A 16,501-nucleotide genomic window follows, 5' to 3' on the forward strand; every position below is an offset into this window, starting at 1 on the left:
TTCACTAAAAGTGCTTGTGAAATAAATGGGACTGTGGGGAATAAAAAGTATTTAAATAATGAAAGTGGACTCCTTTAGATTCTGCTGTGCAGCAGATGATGCTGTGCTTCAGATGATCGAGAAAGAATTCTGGCATGGGACAATAGCAGTGAAAGATTATTGTCATGCAAAGTGTTTTGCAGGCATGAACTGATGGCCTTTCGACTGGTTTGTGAAAAGGGTGCACTTAATTAGGTTTCAGTGTATTGCACAGCCCATTTTATATTTACATGCCTGTCAATTTATAGAAAAGGAAAAAGAAAGCACATACTTGACTAGAAAAAGAGAGCTCTTTTAATTTCACTCAAATATATTAGCTGCTTTGGGAAGTACAGTGATAACCTAGCTAAAACTTACAATTTCTATGTTGCTTCATATTTTGTTTAACGGTAGGTGAAAGCAGCTCTCTATCAGGAGCTTTGCAACTATAATCTAGCTCTGAAATTCATATAAGCTTCCTCTTTCCACAGATGTTGATTAAAATATGTAGTACTTGAAGCATACATATATGAATTTTCTGGTTTAAATGTTCCTTAAAAAGGTGGAATATCTGCAGAAGGCAATGTTCAGAGATTTAGTTCTGTCTACCAGGCTGGATCTGCCTCCCAACTGTCTATGAAATCAGAGAGCTATGGGACTTTATATTTTTTATGCCCTGGTATGGATTTTGAGGGGTGTGTGTTATGGGATTCCTATTTCTACTTGGTTATTATTTAATGACTGTTGTCATCCATAAGAAATATCCAAATTTGAGTGCAACGACAGTGGCAATAAGGAATTTATTTAAGCAGCTTGTTCCTAGTTGGCCCTGTAAATTAAAGACAATCAAAAGCACTGTTCAAAAAATTCACCTGGTCAATTCCTGTGCTTCTACAAGTACCAGTAAATCATATATAACAGGACAAGCTGTTAAATGCAATCAGTCAAGATGAAAAATAGGAGGCCAGTGTTATCTCAGCTCTCACCAGCAATCTTATAGTGTAAAATGTGCTTTTTTTGATCAGATTCTGCAAAATCCAGACAGCACAGCGTCAGCAGGAGGGAGAGGGATGAGGTCACCTGAGGGGGGAAGAGTGAGCCCCAGAACTTTTGCAGGGATGAAGGGAGAAGAATCTGCTACTCTTTTGTTCCCCCTTGCAAACACTTTCCCTTCAAAGCTGAATAGCAGTGTGCAGTGAGTTACATTCATGTTGTTCCTGTACTGAACACAGGGATATGCAGCACTACCTTGCAGCTGAAGTTTTCGTGCCTTTCTTCTGGGAACCACTCTAAAACATGCCACAGCACAACTGTGTGAGGAGGGGACAATAAAATGCCATAGGATCCAGGCAAAATGGCAGAAAGAGGAGTAGTTGTTTTAACTCTCCAACTAACATTGGATGCTCTGAATTACCCTGAGTTTTTCTATTCAGTTCAAAGAATGTTTTTTTTTTTAAATCAGGTTTATTTTTCCCTTTATTTTTTTAAACACCAGCTAAAGACCCTTTCCTTTTTTAAAACAAGAACAAGGCAACCATTTTCAGATGGGACCATGAAATAATTGTTGTCCTTTTTTTTATCAGATTGATTTTAAATTTGCGACAAACACAAAGGGAAAAGCACAAGCATTAGCAGTTTCTACTTCAAGAAATACATAGTCTTTCTTCCACATCTACTTATCTTTTCAGTCTTTCTGTGTCTCATAGATCACAGGAAGTAGAGAGTCACTAGAGAGAATTAGACTGCTCTCATTCTACAGAACCCATCATATTTCCAGCTTTGTTCATTTTGTCTCAAACAATGCATGCAGAGATGTGTCATTACTCACCAAGGACATGCCTAGTCGTGGGTATCAGGGGGAAAGGCAGAAGAAAGCTCAAAGGGGCTCCCTGTGTCTGTGAGTGACTGAAGATATTTCCTTGGGTTTTTTTTTATTAAACTTGCACACTGCATTAGTTAACTTGTAAAATACTCCTGAGAACAGCTGGAATCCATCTGAATGCAGTCAGTCCCATTGAATTGTTAATGATGTCTACAGCGGGTTAGGATTTGTTTTGGAATAAATACTCAATGTACAACTTGTTAGTGCGCTTTCAATCTGAAGTATGAAAGCAAACTGTAGCCTATCCCCATATACTGGCTTTTGAAGACTCAAAAAGATACAGGCAAATACAAGTGCTGATTCTGCAGTGCTTGAGAAGATGTCTCAGATAAGGTGTCTTTTGCTCTGGTTCCTAGGCTCGCATTCAGCACTGCTGGGAGAATGGAGAAATGGCTTTCTTTGTCTGCTGTTTTTCCAAGTGATTTCTGGAATGTCTTGCCTTGTGTTTCTAATTATTTTTCATTTGCTCCTTCTGTTTCATTTGGAGAAGGCTGTGTATGTTAATTAAGAAATGTAAATACCTTTACAGAATTGTGTGTTTAGAGGCCTTTTTCAAAAGAAAATGTTGTACGCACACTAGTAGAAAAGATAAATATTTATGCTCATTGTTCTCTTATGGCCTGAAATATTAATTTCTTTACACAAGTATAGCTTTTAAAAGAGGGGAAATGTTGAGAGATTTCTAATCTTAAATGGAATGTAGATTCACATAAAAATTAGTACTTTGTGGCTTTGATTACTGGCTACCAGAAACAAAACTCATTGCATGACCTCTGTCAGTGGTAGGAGTTGGCAGAGCCTTGGAAATTGTTCCAGGAATCCTGGAAGTTAAAGGTAGTTCCTAAGATACCAGGAGGTTTTTGCTGGGATCATAATCAGTGCTAAGAATCCTGATTATGCAGCCAGCAGGAATGAGGCTAATGTACAGGCATTTAACAAAGAGGTGATTGGAATTCCATATTTCCACTCTGTGGGCAATAACATTAAGAATTTGAAGTAAATTTTGTTCAGATCAGATTTAATATACATTATAAAAGATGAATTTAGAAGAAGATTTCAAAAATGTGCAAGTTCAAGAAATATTCACTTATGGTGCTTAATTTCCTCTTGTAATTTCGTTTATTTTTTATTATTTTATGATTGCACACGTAACATCTTTTGACATTTCAAAATGTACATGTCAGAATATGATTTGAGGTTTTACATGTGTTCAGGCCTGTAATAACTACTGAAAAAATGTTTGTCTTGTTTCCTGAGTTGCCCTGGAGCATGAGACTTTTTTGTGCATTTTAGTCTTTAAATGACTTTTAGTTCACTTCAAGCTAGAAAAGATCAAACCTTATAACCTCCTGCTGCACCATACCCTCTGCTACTGCACATTATGCTAATTACTACACCAGTTCTCTCCCTCAGATTTTTTTTTTAACCTGAAATTCTACATCTCTGTGAAGTGACAAATCCTGAGCCCAAACACTTGTAATCTAAAGATTTATTTTCCCTGCAGGAAGTCAACATGTTTTCTGAATGTTTCTCTTCGAACCAGCTGACAGCTGTTGTTTCAAATGACAAGAGCAAGCCCCATTTTTAGAAAAGCATTCAGCTACAAGCTCTTGCATGAGGTCTGATGCCAGGGATGGCTCTTCCCCTAAAATTTCCCTGTGGGTGATGAGCTTAGCAAAACTATAACAGTTTGTTCCCGCAGACCATCCTTCCTTTTGCCTGCTGTGTGCTTTCTAAATCCCTCTGCTCTAAGGAGGGCCACAGAGAGGCCACCAGGGCCCTTCTACTTATGGAGGAGAAGTTGAATAATTGCTAGCTCCACGTGTCCCTGTCCCTGTCCCCTTCCCAGGAAGACTGTGCGGGGCACTGGCTCTTCCCTTATGGCACAACCCCTCCTCCCCTGCCCGCTCGCTGCACTGTTGCCCCACCAGACCTTAGGAGCTCTCCTACTCTTGTAAACTGAACAAAGACCCTAAACTCCCTTATTATTAGTCCTACTTATCTTTCCTTGCCCTTTCCTATCTGTTTGCATCTTCTTTCTGCTGGCCTTTCACTTTCGGGAGCCAATGTCCCCCGTGCAGCTGCGCCTGCTGGGCAGCACCCATACACAACTCCCACTGCTCTCCACAGACCCTGCCTTGCCCTCTGCAAAATTCTGGGCTTCTTTGCTGTTTTCTTTCAACCAAACTCTAGCTGGGGAATTGATTCTAGTTTTGTTCTTAAGGTCAAGGGACTGAATGAATTCCCCAGGTGTTCCTCACTGAAAATGTTGCAAAACCAAAAATAGTTAATTATTTACATGCCTAAGGAAAGCATAAGGAAAGCACACACTTATCTCTACCATTGCCTGTGTTTGGCATCTGGCATAGCAAAATTTATGGAGGAACTCAGTATATGGCCCATTCATGCATTATATTTTTTTTGAGAGCCCCAGAAAAGCCAAATCCTTATTACCCTGAAAAAGTGATGCTTGAATCTGTAACTAGATAAACTATGTCTTATAAAACAAGCCCTGTTTTTGTCTCTCAGCTGCTTTCTCTTCAATAGTTCTTTCTCAGGTTGGTCCTTAGTAATGAAAAGGCACCATAAACTTATTTTATGTCTTACTCTGTAGTAAAGCACAGTGTAATAGGGGGCAGGCATGAGCAATTTTTACCTTCAGTCACTTCACTGTAAAAGTATTAATCACAAATGAGACTCTTAGCCTCCAAGTGTTGTATTTATGAACAGCAGAGAAAATGGAGATGGACAAAAGTAAAGGTATGAGCAAGTGTTCAGTCTTCACAAGCCCCTGACAGCTGATTATGGGATTTGGCTATGAACAGTGGAGGAGAGTCAAAGAGAGTTTTAGAACTTGTCCCATGCTCCCCTCCCACAAACAATGGGACATGCAGGTGCATGTGCACTTTCCAGAAGCACTCTGCAAGCAAATGCTGAGAGACAGTGCTGGAAATTATGCAGCTCAGCTTCTGGTGTGTGGCAAATGCTGTGTCTGCAGCTCTCTGCATGCAAGTCCTGATGCAGACAGAAGTGGAAGGGTGAAAGATGCATCAGAAATAAACCTATATAATGCAGCTGCGACGAGGTGTGGCTTTGGAGGAAGCGGAAAACTAGTAAACCAGTAAGTGTCCCTGAAGATTATGATCCCCATATAAAATTATCATTTTCTTCCACTGTTGAAGGAGCCAGGTCACATTTGCATTAAGCAAAATGGAAGATAGTGTTAGCTTTTGGACTGCCACTGTCATTAGGCACCACCAAGAGAATCGGATTTTGTTTTCCTACTTCAGATAGTTCACATTCTGTGGGACCTTTTCCTATAAGTTGTCTGTGAACATACTCAGAGGGGAAAGTTAATAAGCCAAACTTTGTTTTCCCTCTATAGCAAGTCATTTGCCTTCAATATCTCTAGTCTTCCTGTGTATCCAGGGGCTGTGACACAGTCCTTCAGGCTAAAATGCAACCCTCAACAAACGCTAATGGTTAAAAAAAGAAAGCAAATAGGAAAATACATTACTGTCTCAGGGGTTTACTTTTTATTGCTCTTTCTTCTTACTTCTTTGATGAATGTTTTCTGCTTGAAATCCTGTGTGTGTGACTGTCACACCATGGTCAAACAAGCAGGGCAGGACTTCAGGTTACTGCACTCAGCATGGCCCCCACAGCTATTTTAATGGGAGCTGTGGGTGGGCAGGAGGAGCTGAGCTTGGGTGGCCACTTTGGCTTTCAGAGGAAGTTGTATCTCCCTGGTGCAAGAGGCAGTCACTGACTGCAGAACTCTAACAGCTGGCAGACCTTCCCGAGGCCCTGACCAGAGAGCTCCAGTGGTGGGACAAATAACAACAGACCCTGAGTTGCCTCTCTCAGAAATATTCCATGCCGTTTCATCCCACATTGGCACAGTGTCTTGTAGGTTTGTGCCCTGAACATGCTTGCCCACTTCTGTCCCTGCCTGACTTACTGCACAGACAGAGACCTACTCTCCTGCGTCCAGGCAGCCACATCCAGCACAGCTCTGACACATCCTGCCTGCTTCTGGTTCCAGCCTCTCTTGACTACACCAGACCATCTTGGCAAAGCTGGTCCCCAGAAAAGACAGCTTCCTTACCTGTGGAAAGTCACCTGTGGAAAAGGTGACAGGGCAGGGACTTGCAGGTAATTTCAGTCAGCTTTGCACGGTCCTATTCCACTTCTCCTGCAGCCTGGAATGAGGTTGCACAACAAGGTAAAGAGACAGAACACAGCACTCAGAACAGATAGGATGGGTGACCTGTGTAGCTATTGGTGCCTTAATGGCATTTGTCATGGTGCAGATGACTGGAAAGCCAAGGCAATGTGTAAGGCCTTCTTCTGTCCTTCTTTAGTGCTGTGCATGTCAGCTCAGCCACGTGTACACAGTCGTGGTTGCAGACATGGCAGGTTCGCATCCAACCCAGAAGTGCTGTGTAGCATCATTCTGTGCAGAGCCCAAGATATGTATTGGTGAAATACATTTTGCCATTTTGATGTGTATCTTAGTGAGAGTTCTGCACAGTTACAAACAGAATTATAAACCAAATATCTTTCTACCTTTGATTTTTTTTTCTAAAACAGGTGTGAAGAAAGAAGTACAAAAAGATCAGGATGCTAGCAGACCAGCTGTCTCATCCCCTAAGAAGACAGCAGTAACAGCCACAAAACTCCATTCACCAGGTATTTATGAACCTGAAAGCAATGTTTCAGGAAAGATTTAAACTTGTTGACTTTGCATCTCTTGTTAACACACTCACAGCTGAGACCTACTATTGTTAAGTGTGGATTGATTGTGTCCAAGGTTCATTAAGCTGGCTACATCAGCCTTTGTCATACCAATGCATGAGCTGAATAGACTTTTGTTCTTTTTGTTATAACCATGCAATCATCTCTCTCTCAAAACTAAGAGTTGTTGCTATTACATGCTTAAGGGCGCAGAAACATTTTTTTTTTATCATTACAATTTCCTTACATAAAAAGAGGACAGATACATGTAGCAAAATAAAAGACACCTCAGACAATTGCCTGGAGTGACAGTGTATTGCCCTGAATCTACTCTTACTTTTATGCAGAGGCACAAAATTTCCTGGGCTATTTCTGTGCATAACTGGAAAAGGGATTATCTGTAGAAAAACCTCCAAAGTTCTATTGGGACATTGCCAACAAGCACATGGTTGTAACATTTCTGAAGAATACCGTTTTTTATTTACTAAAATGAAGAGAACTTGTTCCTAATTATGTGTACTGAGTGTACATTAACAAATGGATAAGGTGCCAAAAGGCTTTTGTGTGGCTGGCCTTTGGTTGATCTAAATGTTTCTGAAATGAGTGTGCATGATCTCACTGATTTCATTGTGGTTGCAGTTTATCTTCTGTTGCCTCATTTTTCAGACTCTGCTTGAATACTTAAAATGTCATCTCTACAGCTATGTGATACTTAAGTTATAACTGGGGAGGATAGAACCCCATGTTGCTTCATTTGGTGGCAAGATATGAAGCATGTAGAACAGCTCTCCAGCTCCTATAACTTGCACCAAGAGCTTCTTCCATTATTATTAAACTCAATCCCTATTCTTCTTCTCAACCAACAAAATCAAGAAATTGGAAGGTTAAATTTAATGTTCCCAGGCACCAACAGGACACAAAATTCTTCTCCTTACAAAGATACTAGAGTAAAAAGATGAACTTAACACTGTCCTCTGAGTCATATAATTTACAGGCTATTTTGCACCTGGTGAGATCACAGAGAGATCCAAAGAATTTTGTTGCAGAGAGTGCCAGACCAGAAGCTCACCAGTGTTTATAACAGTGGGAGTCCAGTTTAAGCATCAGCACTGATTGTGGCTGTAGCAGCATGTTACAGCACAGCTGATTTGCTTCCACTAGGATTACAAAGCAAAATGGAGCACTTGAATATTTGCACAGTGTATTTGTATTGCCTTAAGGAGGTCTGCAATTCCACGGGTGACTTAATAACTTTCGAGGCCTAAAGTTTTGGCGTATCCAATTCATGAGGCCTCAAAGGTTTCCGCATTCTCGTGAGAGGCTGAGTAACTGACCTCCATCCATCAGACTAATTTAGAATTTGTTCAGCTTGCTTGTCTGCAAGTAAGCCAGTGTAAATTTGTTTATCACTCTAAGGATCAAGTAGGAAAATAAACCTCATCTTCACTTATTGCTTTTAGAGTAGCCTTTGGCATTCTTTGAAATAACTACAGCAATACCAAAGCAATAATTACATTTTTTTCACCTACTTAACTGTTTCAAAAAATAGTCAAAGCAGCTTTTGAAGAAGACACATCGTGTACCTGATGGTAAGGGGCAGTCACAGACTTTCCTCCATCAGAATCATAAATTCCTGCATCGTTTACACTTTTTGATGGCAGAAAATGTGTCTCACAGGTAATTCCACCACAGCTACATCTGACCATGACACAGGTTCTAAAATTTCTGAGTGCTGTTTCTAGGTTGTATTTGCCTCTTACATGCCTTCTCACATTCAGTTCCTTTAATCAGTGCTGGTTTTTGACTGTCCTACACAGATTTATTGAGCTTTGAATCTGAAGACTTGCAAGGGAGTTTTTGAGGTGCAGAGTCTTGCAGGGATCTCAGTTTTATCCTTTGATGCAATACTATCCCTGAGATCTGTGTATAGGAGCGGGTGTCCATAGATGCAAGCGCTCTCTTTCCACTCCATTTTAGAATGGTGCCAACTGCTTCTGGCATCTGTCACTCTACAGAATGCTTGATATCAACTGTCTCCAAGTAATTTGCTCACTTTCCTTACCAAAATGTTGGAAATTGGACAGTTAAAAGGCGAATAAATTGCATTCCCCATATAAATCCTCACGGACAGTGTTAATTACAAGTATATACTTGTTATGTCTCCTTAGTTCAAACACTCACATAGATAAAAAAGATTTGGGGGTTTTGAAGCAGATGAAAGGGGTACAGTGATTTCAGCATACACTGGGTCTGCCCCTCTGGTCCCACCATCAGCAAAAAGGACATTGAGGATCAGGGCCAGCATCATTAATATATACCCTGTTTTGTGCAGAGCAACAGAAGAGAGACATCAATGGCAGAATAAGCTTAGTAATCTGCCTTTCAGACCCAAATGAACCAAGAATTTCAGATTTATCCCTGAGGAGAATAGCACCATTTAATTTACAAGGACAGATTATAATACTGAAAAGGACAACACAGAAATGTGCACTTCAAATCTTCCAGTGAACAGGAAGGCTAGAAAGATATAAGACTAAGCAACCTGATGGGTTTCTGTTTTAATTAAAACTGAAATGATTTCAAGTGCTTTCTCCTACACTTCTCCCTAAGCCTTCTGTTGTAACATCACCGTCTTGCTTAAACCACCCAAGATTTTTATACTAAAAAGACAGATATTTATGGCTGTTGCCTTTATGAATTTCTTATTTTGTGGTATTACCTACTGAACAGTTAAGAGCCCCTTGACATGAATGGAAGAGTCTATATTTTCTTACTACTGCACAAAAAGGTTGACAGGCTTTAAGATACATAAAAATGGATAAGAGGGCAATAACTATGCTGCTTGAAGTCTCTTAATGACAAAAACTCCTTATGCTGTATTACTTAGGTCTTCCAACAGCATGGCATTAGTCTTGATGCTGCAGAACACGGTATTCTTTGTCATAAATGCAAGTCATAGACACAAAGATTTGTGGCTCTTTGGAGTTGCACCCTGAGATGCTTGGGGACATGAGGGAGTGTCTCTGCTGGAGCTGGCTCCCTGTAAGCTTAGCCTGGAGCCAGGATGTAGCTGGGCAAGATAGAAGATATGCTCCCAACGGCTCCACACAAGCTGGGAATCTGAAAAAGTAGGAATATGCTCCTGGGGTATTGCTCTGGGGAAGTCATACTCTTCCCCTGGCTGATCTAGTAAAACTGCCCTTAGGATCTATTTGCACACCCAGACCACAGCCTTAAATATCTAAAAGATCTAAAGCACATCTGATAAAATTACCTCTGGAATTTGTAATGCTCTACTTTACAAATTGGCTCAGATTCATACCATCAAAGACATCTCTGTGGAAGCATTCTTTGACTTTTTAGGAAAGGGATAGGTGATATTTGTGGCAGAAGACTGTCCCCTGTTACATAAATTGCTGGACACTGGTTGTAGACATGGTTTCTCTATTGTTTTTCAGGGAATGTATACTACAAGAATATAAAACTACAAACTGTCTCCTTTTTTTCATATTCTTGCACACACAGCCTTTTCTACTAATACCTTTTCTACTAATAGAAATGTTCCAGACCCACGCCCACTATCTCTAGTAACACATGGGATAAAGGCGTCTGGCTCATATTTTCTCCCTCTTTCTTACTGACTTTAGCTTCTAGGGTAAAAGCTGGTGAATAGTGGGAGGATCTGTTGAAGACTGGAGGCTCCTGGCCAATATTCAGAAATGAGCTAAAGAGCATCAGCTGAGGGGTAGCAAAAGGGTAGCAAAAAAAATCACTAAGCTGCACAAAGGTGATGCCCAACTGGCCATAAATGTTTTTAGAGGAGAGTTCTCAGAAAGCAAAGAAGATAAAGACAGAAGAGGTTTTCCAAGCAGTGGCTAGAGCAGCCCAATACTACCAGAACACTGCCCCTTCTTGCTTCATCCTCAGAATTGGGTATATCCACAGAAATGGATAGTTGAATGGATAGTTGACTCAAGCAGGATGTGAACTTAGGAAAAAAAGCCTCTCTGCCTTGAAGTGGCTTATCATGAGTAAACTTTAGTTCTGCTGCCACTGATATGAATATGACATCGTATTTTTGCAGATACCCTAAACACAAGCTACACTAGTGCTTTCACATCTTTGTACAGTATCAGGCTTGCTTCAAGCCAACTTGGAGCACGTCAGAGGAGACAGAGTCTGTCTGGGCCTATTTCTGCAGGAAAACCATGTAGTGATTCTGGTGTGATCAATGACGCCAAGATGAGCAGCCATGCAGAACCAGTGATGTAACTCTCGTGCGCTGTGTGGCACCTGATGGCACTTCAGTACGTATCTGCTATGTGCTGCAATTTTAGACACATTTTAAAGGTGAAAGCAAGGAAAACTCTCAAGGTAGACTGCACTATTGTAGATAAAAAGTAATAGGGATATCCCAATAGCAAGAAATCCATGCTATGTTTGCATTCAGGGAGGGACAACTCCAGCTCCACACTGTTCTGTGTAGAGGCAAAATGAAATCTGCAAAGGCAAACTGGCACCTCTGTCAAGTCACCAAGCTAGGGTTCATGTGAACAAAGAAACTATGTCTGGAGTAAAAATGTCATCTAGCTGTTTTCCACATCATCAGTAAGATAAGGTGAATCCTGACCTGGAAGTGCCCATTTCTCTCACATTCTAGAAAGTCCAGCATCACAGATGCAGACCTCCGTTCTTGTAGATGTCTGGCAGAGGTGAGGTGCTTCCTTCCTCCAAAAACCTCAGTTCTTAGTGATACACTCTTAGGACAGCTCTCAACTTGTAGAAGACTTTCAGGCTCCGAGCTTGAGGTGAGATGACTGTTAAAAAGCTTTGAGCTTTGGCCCTTAAAAAACATGTTTCACTGTGCTTTTATTTTTTTTTTCCGGACAGACTGGAAGTTCTGTATGAGTGCTACAGAATTTTTTTTCTTTCCTAGGGAAGAGTCCTAAAGGCCATGGAAACACATAAAGGTCACGTCTGTACATGTAAACTAAGTGAACGGAATGGTCTTTTTGTCTCTCCTTTATAGGACATCCCAAGCAAAGGCCGACAACCCCAAAGAATGGGTTCTCCCCCAAACCAGGAGAGGGGCGAGACACTGAAAAGCAGTTCATTCAGAAACTGAAGGAAAAGTGTGATGAGCAGTCCCGGCAATTAATCAGTATCCAAGATGAGCTTAAAAGGGCCAGCTGTGGCTTTGATGTCTTTGCTATAACAACACAGTACTTTTTCAGGCAGGTAAGTGCAATGGGTGCTTCTTACCATTGAAAAGATTCTTTGCCTTTACAGCTGTCACTTGCCCAAATTTATTCTGTAGTCACTGAAAATTTGCTCTTGGGACCAAAGCATGTAATTTCTTTACAATGATTATTATGAGAAGGGAATTTAAATTTCATAGAATTATATGAAAGGAAAACTGCAATGACAAAGGAAATCTGGCACCTCTGTTAAGTCACCAAGCTTGGGTATTGGGTGGCCAAAGAAATTGTGTGTAAAGTGTAGATGTCATCCAATCTGATAAGTTGAAAAATTTGATGCCATATATTTGGAAAAAAAGGGTTCAGGAACTTGGAAAAGGAAGAATTTTGAATGAAGTATTTGTCACAAGCAGAGGTTTCTACAAGTAAAAGAGATGCAGAAACTTAGAAGCCCCAGTCTCTGATTGCTAGAGCTGGAATGGAAAGTGTAACTGAGATATTAATACTTGTGAGCAACCAAAGCTGTTAGATGAAGGAAACCATTTGACTTCCCTCAATAATTATCTACTCTTCCTGTTCACCATGAATTGGAGGGTGCCCAGGGTTACCAATTCCTGAAAATGTTAGGATAACATTATCTCAGCATGTAGAAGATTACACACAGCAGGTATAGAGAACATAAAGAAAATGTTACTGGTAATTAGAGAACCTTATTTATTCACTCAAGTCAAAATGAATAAATTTTAAGACAACCAAAATAACCACGAAAGACTTGAAGGTACTGCTTGTTTCAAAATCTGTTTAGTTATCTAGGAAATGTAGCTGAGCTCTGAGGTCCAGGCCTGGTTCACACCATGCTCATGTATTTTATAACATCCCAGGTTAAACTGGTGTTCTGGCTACTTTGCAAAACAGGCAGTAGGACCCAAGGCTCCGATAATAGCCTTGATTGCCTGTTTGTCTAGTTTTGGAAGAGACAAGAATAAATTTTCCTGCTAAATGAGAGAAAGAAAAGCAAGGAAACAAAACCTAAATTCAGTCAGTCTCAAAAATTCTGAAATACTTTATTTATTTTGGGGGGGGTTTATATTAGTGGGAAAGAATCCATTTGAATAAATAACTATGGTTCACACTGTTCCCTAAGTAGGAGCTGATCTTGCCAGGGAAGATCCACTGAAATTAAAAACAGGGTATTTTTTAAATGTCCTAAATATTTTAAATAACTTCTGAGGAGATCTTCCCCCTCTGTTTTTCTTCAGACTTGACATTTCTATATTTCAGGACTTGTTGGGTATTTCTGAACAGTTTTGGGTGGGTTTGGGTTTAGGTGGGGTTTTTTTGTGTGTGTGTTTTTGTTTTGTTTTGTTTGTTTTTGTTTTGTTTTGTTTTGTTTTGTTTGTTTTTGTTTTGTTTTGTTTTGTTTGTTTGGGTTGGGGTTTTGGGGGGTTTTTGTTTGGGTTTTTTTAGTTTGGTGGTGTTTTGTTTTGTTTTGTTTTGTTTTGAACTGGCTCTGAAGTATCCTTGTTTAAATCAGAGGGAAATAAAAAAGGGCAGGGCATTGTCAGCTCAGCTTTGTCTGTGCACTGTCTACTGGGGAGAGATTTCTCATCACATGCCTCATTCACAGTTTGCTGGAGGAACTCTGGAATCTTGGGCATATCTCCTTCATCTCTTCTGGATATGTTTTAAATGAGAACAGCTGCTGCAACTGAGCTTTGAGATACTGTCCTGCTGTTGGTGTATGTTGGATCTGTCCTGAAAATGCCTCCTAAATTGAACAACTCAGGTGTCTTTATTCAATAGCATCTCTCCAAGTCCTGGCCAAGCTTAGCTGTGCCTCATGTTCCCAGCTCCTCTGTATTTATTAGACAAGCTGAGGATTGCAGTAATGCTCCTCTGAGTGCCTGGTGGTGAAAAATAATACACCTGTAGAATTTAGGCACCTGCAGGCTTGGGCAGGATTAGATGTAGATTTGTTTCAGATCCATGCAGATGTGGTACCTCCTTTAGGAGTATGGTTGCTTTAGGCTCCATTTTTAGTGCATGCAGGCAGGTGAGCACTCCATTAAGATTATTTAAAGCACCGAAGACCTGAATTTCTGCTGGAGTTACTCGCCTGTCTCATCTGAGACTTCCAGGCTGCACTACGGAAGCACTACTGCACTCTTAAATTCAGTGCTTAAGTTAAGAGCCTACGTGCAGTGGGACAATCTGGGACTACTCAAGCAGTTGTGTAACTGGGCAGTCATTTGTCTTGCAACATAGACACAGGCTTACAAGTTTTTGAGTGTCATTCAAAAATACAATGTGTAGACATTTTCTGAGGTGGTATTATTGTCTGAAAGCTTGAGCAAATTTGAGTTGGCTGGCTTTGAGTTAGGGCAGCATGGGGAAAAAATAAACCAACTTTTCACATTATAAAAATAATAACAGTTGGGTGTATCTGTTTCTGAGAACCCTGCAGGCAAAATGGTTGAGGTCTAAGTGGAACTGCAGTTTGGCAAAGGATAAGCATTCATTCAAGAAAAAGGTGCCGTCTTATTCCGGAGAAGTTTGGGGTTGATTTGTCCAGCTAGAAGTTCCACTCTTGTTTAGCAGAGGGCCCAATCCTATTTTGGTATTAGGGACCCTCTTTTGGCCTGATAGTCGTTTGTGTCCAATGTCTCCCTCTCCTTACATCACAACAAAAAAATGTTCAAAACATAGATTTTTCTCAGATTTGGACCTAAAATCTGTTGTAAAATGTGCTCCTAGGAGTGAGGACAGGACTGAGTCTTAAAAACAGCCCAAGGACCAGTGTTTTTCATGCAAGTAGGAGTCTGCCCATCCCTGTGGCTCTCTTGTCTTGCTCACACTGTTGCCGTTCTCTTTCCAAAGCTGGGGAAAGCACCAATCCAAGTTGTCCAACAGACATGTTTAGCTGTGTAGAAAGAGAGTGTTGTACGTAATTAAGAGTGTTGGACCACACCAGCAGTTTCTTTGAGAGCTTTAAGATTACATGACCGTTTTCTTACAATTTTATTGGATTCATTTTCTGACTGTTTCAGACCACTGCTGAATGGTATCTTAGAATCATCCCTCAGCTGAAAATGCTCTTAATTGGCAAGATTCTTTTAATTGGCATCTGGAAGTGCGCAACATGTAGCCCTATTTAATACAGACCCACTAAATGACACTTAAACCAATTTTCTATCCTTGGAAAAAGCCTACGCAATCGAAGCAGGTGATAACTGAGCCAGTAGACAGAAAAAATATTAAAGCAGTGGTTCTGAGATAAGCATGAAAAGTAATGATTGCAGTGCCTGTGCAGAGCATGGCTTTTAATTATTATTTAATTAGCAGATGTATTAGCTTAAGACCCTCGTATATGCACGTGACTCTTCTTGACTTTTGGAACTGCTTAAAATTAATTCTGAAGAGGAGCAAATTAAGTTTGTCCTTAACGTTGTCAGATGTTCATCTTGCCGATACAGCCCTTGTGCTGTGCTGGTATTCCGGAGTGAACAACTGACTGAGGGGAGCTGGAGTGATACCGGGAAGACTTTCCAGGGCAAATACTTCCAGAGCCCTGGTCTGTATCACTCGTGACCTGCTCTGGCTTGTTAACCCAGTGACAGTGGCAGTCCTGGCCCAGTTTCAGCCTAGTTCAGCCAGGTGGCCTGCAGTGATCTCTCTTGGAAGTGGTAACAGTGCCATCTAAAGGAGAGTAACCCAAAGTGACAAATCCGGGAGAGAAAATTAGCACATAAAAATGGAGGGGGGAAAAAACAAAAAAAAAATCCACTTTCCTGTCTCTAGTACACTCCTAGAAGTGTTTGTGTTGAGGGCTGCTCTGGCCGAACTGCACCGAGGTCCTGGAAACTGGGCTAAATGGCTCTCTGCAATCCAGCCTGCCCCAACAGGCAGAAAGTGGAGTCCTAGCTCTGCCTCTGAAATTTCAGAGGACTCTAGAGCTACAGTGCATGTGAGGAGGAGGGATCCTTTCTGGGCTGCAGACCTCAAAGGTGGGAGCAGGTAAGGGAAAGGGTTATGCTGGGGTAGTCTGTCCCATCCCATACCCTGCTTGGGCCTGGAGGAGTTTCCAGACCTGCAGCATGGCCTCTTGATACGGTCTTCATAATGGGGGAAAAACTCCTCAGGACAGGTCCCAGCATGAGTGCAGCTGGATCAGCTGGGAATGGAGGAACCACAGAGATGTCCTGAACAAGAGTTGGGACAACACTGCAGTACATGATGACATCCCAGAACTTTGTGTCTACCAGGACTGGGAAAGGCATGTCACCAGTTACCAGAGAGAGTGTGTCTGCACATCTAATAACGGGTATACAACACATGGATTCCAGAAAAGGAAACACACAGAGAAATGTCCTGCAAGATCTAGGATGGGCAAGGAAAACCTTTTCCCTCATTCAAATAACAAAGAGGTGTGTGTTGGTGTGGCTTTTTGAGAGGAATGTTCCTGTCCTGTGAATGGACAATATGCCACCCAGTGTCATCTAACATCCTTGGCCAGATGCTAATGACCACTTGTGCTAGAGGCAAAATTTGGCATGCTGTTTATAAGTCCCTTGGCACTTCCCACCATTGCCTCCAAAACATTAATTTGGGCTAACATTTCAAGGGATTATCTCAGGCTGAGCTGAAAATGGTTTATTTTCACAACTGT

General features: G+C 41.1%; 1 protein-coding gene across 3 annotated transcripts in view; it reads left to right on the plus strand.

Moving 5' to 3' along the window:
• The window catches only part of MTUS2 (microtubule associated scaffold protein 2), a 232,592-nt gene that overhangs the window by 175,552 nt on the left and 40,539 nt on the right, over nt 1–16,501 (plus strand). For all 3 annotated transcript variants that reach the window (XM_066175947.1, XM_066175949.1, XM_066175948.1), the window contains 2 exons: nt 6,494–6,592; nt 11,667–11,875. In XM_066175947.1, the coding sequence (XP_066032044.1) occupies nt 6,494–6,592; nt 11,667–11,875 (308 nt within the window). The remainder of the gene's footprint in view (nt 1–6,493; nt 6,593–11,666; nt 11,876–16,501) is intronic.

The sequence above is a fragment of the Chamaea fasciata genome, unplaced genomic scaffold (genome assembly GCF_029207755.1).
Source record: "Chamaea fasciata isolate MVZ Bird 193981 ecotype frontalis unplaced genomic scaffold, bChaFas1.0.hap1 SCAF_2, whole genome shotgun sequence".
NCBI lineage: Eukaryota > Metazoa > Chordata > Aves > Passeriformes > Sylviidae > Chamaea > Chamaea fasciata.